Raw genomic sequence first — 11,043 nt, 5'->3', positions numbered from 1 at the left:
CGGGAACAGACACTACTGATGCTGCATGGCACAAACACGAACAAATGATCCTTATGGAATCGAGACATAAGCAACAATGTAAGTATACACACCAAAATTATGATATTCTTCTTTTTATCATTCTTTCATCCTTTAGATTTGTGAATCTCTTTCAGGAATAAATAATAAATTTAATGGACACTGATTTATTTATCTATAGTTCGAATACAATTTATGTAAACTGAATTTTTGTGTTACCTCTGTTTTACATTTGTCAGAAATTACGGATATTTCGAATGTCTATTTACTATTATAAAATTTTATTACAATTAATGTTTTTTCCTTTTGATATACTATATCTATATTACCATACATTGAATAACAATGATAGTTTAGATGTGTTATATGAAAATGTAAAATATTGATATCTTATGACAGGACATGACTTGAGAAGTCAGTAGTTCTTGTATGTAGAAACACGTGTTGCTTCGCAGCAGTGCCATTCTATTACAAGATTCACTAAGATTTTAATTTATTAGATTTTAAAATGATAACAAATACTTATCCTTGGTAGTCGATGCAACTTTAAATGAAATAAATAATAATAAGAAATACTTAAAATATTACAATTCTATTAGAAATGTTAATCGATGATTTAAATTTTTAAAGTTGCACTCCTGTCTCTCCTTTTATTTAAATTCATGATGGATGCTAACTACAAAATACGTTCTAGTTAGTATAATTAACATGCGATGAAATTTTCATGAACATTCATACATTCATATATTTACATTCTAGTGTACTTGATTACTGTATCGTAAATGACGTGTATCGTTTTATTTTTTCGAGTACGTTTCACTGTTCGCATTTAAATACAATGATAAAGTCGAATATTATATTGAAATAATTTCTATAAGAAAATTTTAACTAATACTTAATTATCATTTATAATGGCAATAACATACGATTTATGTATATTTGAGAAATATCTATACTTTAGACAAGAACATTAGGGTTAGATTATAGGCTTACACGGTAGAAAATATTTAAAATCTACGCGCAATTGACTTTTGTACAACGTGGATTTTTGTGTTTAAAAATTTTGAATTGGACGTCTGTTTATTTCGAATTAATTTATTCAGCTCGTCATAACATAACGTCATAGCTCTGTTTATCTAAGAAAACACAGAATAAGTCCTTTTTATTCGTTGTAGCAATCATTCATATTTCCGTTGCTACCAAAAAAAACCATAAGAGATGTGTTATACATTACGTGTATAGTATAGTCTCTGCGTTTAGCAGAAAATTCGCAATAGATTCTATTTATTTTGATCTTCCCTTAAGAAAATTTTCCTGCAATAAATACACAGTAATAATGATGTATACAATAGTATACGAAATAAGGATTCTGATCGACAATAGGTTATTGGCGTTATTAGCATTCCAAACTTTCACTGTCACTTTCACAGTCTCTATTCAAAGATCTGCTGTATATAAAAATAATGTACATCTGTAGAAGCGTTAGTTCTTCCAATTGAGCACACAAATGAACCCTTTCACTGTCACCGTTTAAGGGGTAGATTATTATTCACAGCCCAAGTTTCGGTTTGAAAATTGTTTTGACCAAATATTTAATATTGTATTCAAGATGAAATTCATATTTGATTTTATGTAGGGATATCTAAAACGGACGATTTGAATAACTGTCTAGTAGAAAAAAATGCATCAGACCAAACTTTCTTGGTTTTGAGGCAGCATGACCTGATGTTAATAGCTTTTTCATAGATGGAAGTATAATGAATATCAAGGTCAGCTTCACTTTTTTAAATGAAATGGTAAATTTTTCAACTTATCTCTTGATAGAGTGTTTTAAGATGAAGTGTTTTAAGATTCGAGGTCGTTCAAGGCCAGGTCGGATTGGAAATAAATTACTTCAAGACACTGATCAAACACTTCGGCGATTTACATTGTTAGTATGTACAAGTGTTCAAAGTGATGATATTGATCATTGATACATGCTCTAAAACGTTGCAATGCGGATAACACATGACGAATTTCATTTGAATCAATCGCAGAGCAAGCTCATCTTATGTGCTCTTTTATATGCAGTCTTTGATTATTGGTATGTTACTATATTCTTGCTGTACTCGCTTAATTATTCTCACAAATGAAAATCTAAAGCTGTTAAGTCAAAAAGGGACCGTGCGAGCCATTTGTTCGTTCAAAAATTCCGTAACATTCCGTGCAGAATGAGCAAGGTACCTATCTTGCTGGATTGTCGTATGTTGAGTGAAATGATTCTGTTCTTGTAATAAGTATGTCCTTGTAATAATTCTGACGAAAAGATTGTTAAGGTTCACTCGTATTAAGACTATTTAACGTTCCATCGATAGAATATGGACCAATTATTTAATTACTAACAAGTTCTCAGCAGACATATGCAGACCAAGATCTTTGCCTGTCCACTTCTTTTAGCTACCGAGGATTATCTATTGACCAATAGCGCATGTCTTGTAAATTAATTAATTTCCTCGTGTAAATGTGGTTTCATCCATAAACAAAATTTTAGTCAGACGTGTATCATCGTTTTGCAGTTTTCATAAGCCCTATTCGCATAATTATAAATGAGTTTGAAATTCATTTTTACTTAACTGTTAGCGAAGTGAAATGTGGAAAAGGTGAAAATTGAAACGAAATATCTCACAAAATATTACTTCGTCAACTGTTTCCATTTTCGCCTTCTAGTTATCTTATACTAACATATGGATTTCGTGTTACAGCTGCTAAAATGTTTATAGCGCTTCTATCATAAGTCGTTTGTTGCGTCTTCTGTTACCCACGCTTTCGCTTTCATGAAAAATTTCTATAACGCTTGAAAAGACAAAACGTAAGGGTCTGACACGATCGAGAAATCTTTCAGTACACAAACGCACTGTCTGTCTCATAACTTTACAACATTCATCATAAATATAAACCATATTTACTTTCCGCGTTTTTGTATAACGCATTTTGGAAAATTGTGTACTACAAAACCCCGCTCTTTAGTCGCTAACATATTTCAAGCTAATATATTGATAATAACATTCATGGATACACATGAAGACACGAAAGTATTCGATTGGTATCTTAAAGCAATTTATTTTCCATTCCTAGTTGATCTTAAAGAATCTTTAATGATCTTCAACTATAGGTCATTCTACTTAAACACACAGGTCTTCTACCTAAAATGCTGTATCACAAAGTATGTGAAAAACATATCATCCCATATAAAAAAGTGACATTGATCTTAATATCCAAGTATGAAAAAATCTACTAATATCAAATTATGCCTACCTCGAAACCAAGCAAGAAGAAAGATCTGATGCATATTTTTCTACTATCAAAAGTAATTCAGATGGTTTATTGTTTTATCCTGTAACTGTATAATATTTTTGCAATTTATGAAAATATAATTTATTTTAAGTAGTAACAATTATAGTACTGTAGCAATAGTTGTAACAATATTATAGTACTTTATATTAATTTTATATTCATAATTATGATTTACATATAAATCAAAATCTTTGTAAAATTTTAGTTAATAAGTGGTTTTAATAATACATAGAAGTCTTTCGAAATAAATATGTTTGATAAAATTGATTAAGAAAATTTTCGATATTTATTGTGATCTGAGAATTTTGAATTGAAAATATATTGCAATTTTGTACAATTTAATTAGAGAAATCATAAAGAATAATACGATGTGTTTGATCTTAAATTGCATTGGCGTGATATGCGTAGATAGAAATTCACCTTAATTAAATAAATTGAAATTTTACTTCAAAATTTTGTTTCTTGTTTTCTTATATTGTTCTAAATCGATATAGCGAATGATAATTTTCACAGAGTTTACTTTGCATATAAGACGATATTAAAGCTTCAATCAGCACGTGTATTTCAAACTTTTTAAATTAATGATTCATTCTTTCGCCTGTAATGAAAAATTGTTTTAACGAAAATCTGTATAACAAAGTGACAAGATGGACAATATTTAAAACAGAAGCTGACTGAAGTTTGCAAATTTTTACAAAAACGACATTCGTTTGCCCACGACTTGTTCACATTTGTTCAGCCAAAATTTTAGTTTGTTCACGCTTCAAAAAAAAGTTATCGCCATATTAAAAAAAGCAGTGTGAAGTTGGCACCCCCAAATGCGAAGTTTCATAAAAACCAAATGGCATTCGTTTGTCCACGATTTGTTCACGTTTGACTACCTAGAATATCCATCTCTCAAAAAAGATTTATCATCCAATGGAAATTTAAAAAAAACTGACAATTTTTTTTGAAGAGTAGACCAACGAGAATTTTAGTTGAACAAATGTGAACAAATCGTGGACAAACGAGTGCCGTTTAGTTTTTATAAAAATTCGCATTAGAAGTGGCAACTTCACCCTGTTCACAACAGATATATACGTTGTGAATGAGAAAAGAGAAAGTCAAATTTATAAGTGGCGAGGAAACGTTGGCAATGGTATAGTGAGATCCATTTTTGAACTCGACGACTCTCGAAAAATTCAAAGACTTTGACTAGACTGTCCGGCTGGCTACTGACTGATATATATTTTCGACTTGGCACTCTATCCCTCTAGCATCATGTCTTTGTGTTTTCGCTTTCTTCTACTTTTAACTTCATTTTATATCTTCTGATTAAAGAACCGACACTGGCAAGAGTTGAACCTGTCGGATGAGAAACAATCGTATTATTTTTCAAATAGAAATTTGGAGGTATAGGAAATTTTCCGAAGAACTAGAATATCTACGGAGATAACAAACAATATTGAAGAACATTCTACGCGTGAAGTATCACGATATGTATTCTCTTTCTTCCGTGATCTTCGTAATTAAAGAATGACGATATTATTTTGTATTTTGTTATTATTCTAGAATATAGAATTATATTCTAGAATCTAATCAAAATATGGTTATATTCGTGCAATATTTTCCGCATTATGTAAGATATTTTAATATAAGGATTGAAAGATATATAGATAGTACATATATGTTATAGAAAGTCGTATTTTGAGGATTTATAATGTAATATGAATTAAAAATCTATAAATTAATAGTAGTGATATTTGTTATACGATATTGTGCGGATATTATTATCGTATTTAATTTTAATTTGTAGTTTAGGTGAATAGATTTTGCAAATATTCTAGGAGTTGTTTGATCTACCATTGCAAATTCTGTAACAAACAAGCTAACTGACAATATGAATCGGTAACATATAACACATCTCTTATAATTTTTTGATAATAAGAAACATGTTAATAATTAGTATAGCAAAAGAGAGAGGTGCTGCTCTAGTCCTTTCTCAATACGCAATAGATACTGCTGCTGTGAGCTGAATAAGCAGACTCTAAAGTTTTCGAAATTTGTCAAGAAAATACTCTACATATAACTGGGAAGTGTATTGTTCATATGACAATTACGTTTTGTTTGTATCAGTCAGGTTTGATTGAAATTCGATATACATAATCAAGTTACATAAAGGTAAAGAATCGGTGTTTATTATTATATAAAAGTACAATTGCGTAAACTCATTTTGTTAAAGAGCAAAGTATAAGATTTATGTAAATTAATAATGATTAAATGTGATCTATAGGAATTAGTTTATTGTATGATCTAATGAGAATCCACTGTTGTAATTAATCTTTAGACTAATAATCAATGTACGATACCTATATTGATATCTGATGATGTCTGAAAAAAGATTGACTTATTTTTTAAGAATTACTTTCGCTTTCAAACAATTAATATGATAGAACATAAATCTTGAGTATCTGCAACATAAGTTATATTGATAATCATTAAACATTTGACATGATAATCTTCGTCTAACAATCATTTTATTTATCTAATCCCGGTTGAAAGGGACAGAATTTGTCAGAATTTTTATTAAAAAAACAATATATTTAATATGGGAATGTAATTTAAGAGTAATTAAGTTGAAATTAGTAATAACAAATGCATTTAATAAAGTAATTGGGTTTTACCTTGAATATAGATCTTATATATTTTTGACAATACTATAAAAATTGATTGAATTTATATAAGGTACATATTAATTTATTAAATAAAAGAGAAAATTACCATTATCATCTTCAATGTTTCTTTTTACGTTTTTATTATTATTTTCTAATGTAATTAATAAAAGCTTATATGCATGAGTCTTAATCACGTACTCATTGACAGATACTTTAACTATATCATCAAATATGTTGCATGCAAAACTTATTGTTATCCGTTTCTGCCTTCATTTAATATTATTTGAGCTTTAATTTTGTGTTACGTTACCATTATGACTTTTCGTTTCCAGTAATCACAATGATATTACATATTACATATAGTACCATTCTGTAACATAGGAAAATTTCTGTGTAAAAATATTATATAATTCAGAAGATTTATGATGAATATTATATACGTAGACATGAATAAGAGAACATAATAAAGTGAAGAAAGGAGATAAGGTCAGAAATATATATTAAATTTATATATTTATTAGTTATATTTAAAACACATACTAGATAAAGCGTAATTCTCGTTAAATCTTAATGCGTTATGTGTTTTTTAAAATAAATGATTATATGGATTGAGTTAATAATGTGTATGTGTGATAATTAAATTTAACAGTATCATATATCTGTTTTTGCATCGAAAATTAAATGATGAAACATAGATACATAAATTCGAAATATTGCAATGTATTAGGAAATTTGAAATATCATACATATTCAAATAAAACCTTCAATATTAAAGTTCTCGAATGTGCCGCAAATATATACACTATATAACTTAAACAGAACTATAAGGATATGATTATATGCAACCTAAATACGTAAAGCACAGAAGTACGTGAAGCCTGCGAGCGACAGGTAGCAGATGTAAATAAGTTTGGATGAACGATACCAACGTATCATTTCACATTGTTTTTCTTCCAGTTAAGTCAAGAAATATCGAATTTGATTATCCAATTAACTGGTTCCGCTCGTGTATCCATTGTTGATTCGTGAAAGAAGGGGGTGGGGGGATTTGATAGCAATCGATGCGTAATATACTCTCTCATTTGTTCGTATGGAAATACAAGGTAAAAAACCAGCATCAAAAGGAGAAGTAAAATGAATAACTGATAGAAGTCGCGGTCACCTGATTTCAAGGCGACGCACTGTCTTTCTCTCGGTCGTCCTCGATACTTTCTATTATAGCCTATGGTGTTGATATACAGACGGAGGCCCTGTTCTCGAAGGGCTACTCTCTCTCTTTTCACATTTTCCGTCTCATTCTTTGGACGCAACACGCGCCGGTATAGAAGACAGACCAGCCAGTCGGTCGGCGGTTACTCCACCCCCGTGCGACACGATCAATACGCGACTCTCCTCTTTTGCTATCGTGCTCACCCCCTATCTCATTCACATATACACGCGGCAGCGTGCGCTCGTGGACGCGCGCGCGCGCCCCAACTTTCTCGTTTCCCTCTCCCATTCCTTTTCTCTTTCCATGCAGATCGTACAGGCAGAGCTCCGTAGTCAGTAACGGTAACAGCAAGAGCGAGCAACACCATCGGCAACAGCACCAGAAGCGCTCAACTGTTCGTTTTGAAGCTGTCTTTCTGTTGCTATGCTGGCTGCCCTTATCCTCTCTTCTGTTTTCTCTACTCTCCCATCTCCTTCCTCCGGTCGAGCTCTTTCCGTGCGCTGTCATCCTACAGGACAGAGATCCTGCGTCGCCTCGCTCTCCGCGTTATTCTTTTCCGTCGTTCCTTGCCAAACGATTATCCAAAACTACTTTTTTCTTTCTCCTCTTTTCGTTTCTCATTTTTATTTCATTTCAATCTGTTCCTTTTATCGTTTTTGTTTATCTTTTGCTAACCTTTATGTTTTCACAGGTATACTCATTGTTTTTATTGTAATCTCTCGGAGGAGCTGTGCAAAAATTGATTTTTTATTTTCTTCCTAACAGGTTCCATATATCTCTGTTTCTTTTCTTCCTTTTACCTGTACTGTTCTTTTTCGCTTATATATATTTCTGCATTCTGGAAAACATTTCGCCCACCTTCACGTATCTCTTTCTTTTCGTCATTTTATGCTTATTTTAGGCGTGACAATCTTGATGCCGATACGTTGTCAAAATACAAACGCAGTGTTCTAGAAGAGAGAAAAGTAAAATGACATTCAGTGGTGGTGGAAGTATTTTACTTTCGCAGTTTGTATTTAGTCGGTAAATGTACTTTTCTATGATCTGTATAGTTTTGTAGAAGTGTGTGTATGAGACAAAACACGCGTAGACATACATATATCCGGACAGCAAAACAGGTTGCATATTTTAAGAATGTATATGGTGTGTAGAGATTAAAATATAGATTTTATAACTTCTATTTTAACAATTGCAAAACTATCTCATCTTTCTAACTTCAAACATACAAAATAGATTTCTTCCATTTTTAGCTGTTATCTTGAATTGTGAACCTCATTACATTTGTTTATTCATTATTTTATTATAGTTGAAAAGTGGATAACACACAAAAAACGATTCCACTTTTTTTGCTTCATAATATCCAGTGACACTCGTGATATCAATTATCAATCAGATTGGGCAAAGACAGAAGGTTACACTTCTATATTAAAGATCGATTTAAACTTTGATTTTAATTCAAAATAGCAAGACTTGATTATCGAATGTAAATTGCTTATAATATTTCAATTTTTTGCTTCAGACAACTTTCAATACAACTATACTGTTAACAGGGAGAACAGTGTATATTAATGCACACATATATGTGACAATAGTGATCACGCAGTGATCACTGATGTATATGTGCACAAAAAATCATAAAGGAAAGAGTTAAAGGGAAATCAAAATACTTACTTGATCACAAAAAGTTTTAGTGTTCTATAGAAAGAGTTAATTATAAGAATAAGAATATTAATTACGATATATGAAATATCTTTTAATGAAAGCACAATTTTAAATGTAGATATTCCGCTCTCATTTTTAAGGAAATTAATCTCCAACAAGATCATTTACCTGCATTTTACGTAATAAGAAATTCATCCATTTATAAAAAGCCTTATAGTCTTACACAAACATGTCTCTCATTGAAGAATGCTTATAGTGAAACGGTGCGCTAACGATGCAATTATCTGTGCAGCGGTACCGTTTCCGCAATATATTTTAATACAGGAAACTTATTTGTTTTTTACGATAACAGTACAGCAGAATTTATAACTACTGTGTTGTCCCATGTATATACATATATCATATATATAATATTGTGCAATACAATTTAATAATTGTATTCGTAATGTATCAATTATGCTACATTAATATTATTTAAATATTATCATTTACGTCGGAAACATTTAAAGTTCGCAAAATAAATTAACTTTTAAAATATTCGCTCGGTTTATGGAGATCATAACATTTTGCATCTCATTTACAATTTCATGTGCACACTCTTATTTCTTCTTTTCTAAATATTATAAAAACTTTGTTTCTATGGACATAAAACGAAGAGAAATTAAATCTTCGAATTAGTGTTTGATAAATATCGTAACGTGCATACTATTTGTGCTATTCTTTGTATTATTTAATTCCCTAAATACCTTTAAATGTATCTAAATCATTAATATCACTATTGTTCAAAGAATAGTAGTCATTTTCGTTTGCTTCCTTAAATTTAATTTTTATCTGCTTAGTATCTCAGATTTTTTATATAATTCATAACCTAATAATTCAAATTTTTTAATTATTAAATCACTGTAATAAAGAGAAGAGCGTTTTCATTATAGTTTTTAACGGAATACATATACTTTCATTTCTTAACTTTCATCTGGCATCGTTGGATCATAGATGACAACAAAGGTTTGAGATAGATTTGGGTTAATTTTGAGACATTTGATTTTAATTTGTATTCTGTGTCTTATGTAATAAATGTTATTTATGATTTTTATCATGCAAAACATAGCATATAGATTAAAATAAAGTACTTTTAAATAAAGTAACTGAATCCAAACTAATATAGATTATTTACGATCCAATTGAAAATTAATCGTATTGAATCAGTACTTTTTTTGTATAGTAGCTATTATTAATTTGATTACATCTCAACTCTTTATGAACAAATGATAGTGTTATAAAGTTAATAATGTCATAGAAAAATTGCGCAAAAGTTATCAACATTTTGTTCAACCTATTCGAAAGAGGTGATCGTTTGTCAGACGTCAATGACCGATTATGATTTCTTATATCTTATTTTATAATCGACCATACCTTTTACATCTTACATCCATGTTAAAACTTCTTTCGAACTTGGCGATGCTTATATTTCACCTGTGATGCATACTTCAGTTTTTATAAGAGGGTTATCGCCTACTCTAAAGCAGTTACTCAATAAAAAAATATACATATGTATTATGTTCATGAAAATATGTTGGCTGTGTACACGTCCAATAAGCATATTTACCTATGCTGTTTCAATATTAGCCTCAAGTATAATAGTGTGTACGTAATACCGAATAGTTTGTACGTACATTAAAACTGCGCTAGTGATTTTAAATATGATAGATCAAAGTTTGCGTTTGCTCATTTACTAGGTCATTTATAAATTAATGTAATATATAAACCTATACAAACATTAAGATGAATAATTTAAATAAAATTTAAATAAAATTGGGAGGAGTTTATTAAGGAAAGAAAGTAAAGTTCTTTGAATTATGTTTTTTTAAGTTTCTAATTTAATTATCGAATTATCTCTCACAATTATGAATCGAGAAATTCGAAATGATATATATAATGTATTTCGAACGTACAATTTTTATATTTGAGCACGTTCGAAGAAGTAAATTAGCGAAACAATAAGTTACCTTTATTACAATAACACATTTAATATTTTGGAAGCATTAAATATTAAGATCAAAAGATTACGATTAAATACCGTACTCGTACCATACTCGTACCAAACAAGCAGTTGCGTTATGTCGTCGTTGTCGTCGTTGTCGTTGTCGTTGTCGTTGTCGTTGTCGT

At 30.2% G+C, this 11,043-nt stretch overlaps 1 protein-coding gene across 4 annotated transcripts in view; it reads left to right on the top strand.

Annotated features, from left to right (window-relative positions):
• Positions 1–6: 6 nt before the first annotated feature.
• Positions 7–11,043, top strand: part of LOC100743347 (serine/threonine-protein kinase minibrain) — a 25,978-nt gene continuing 14,941 nt past the window's right edge. For 2 of the 4 annotated variants that reach the window (XR_001102344.1, XM_012386467.3), the window contains exon 1: positions 7–78. Coding sequence is in view for 1 of the 4 variants with exons in the window: in XM_012386467.3 (XP_012241890.1) it covers positions 45–78 (34 nt within the window). In the remaining 3 variants the exon portion in view is untranslated. Of the gene's footprint in view, positions 79–7,846; positions 7,981–8,052; positions 8,239–11,043 lie in introns of those variants that run through there. The other 2 variants (XM_033321041.1, XM_033321042.1) reach the window with 2 other exon arrangements.

This window comes from Bombus impatiens, unplaced genomic scaffold (genome assembly GCF_000188095.3).
Source record: "Bombus impatiens unplaced genomic scaffold, BIMP_2.2 scf_0389, whole genome shotgun sequence".
NCBI classification, from domain to species: domain Eukaryota; kingdom Metazoa; phylum Arthropoda; class Insecta; order Hymenoptera; family Apidae; genus Bombus; species Bombus impatiens.
This window is presented reverse-complemented; position numbering and strand designations above follow the sequence as displayed.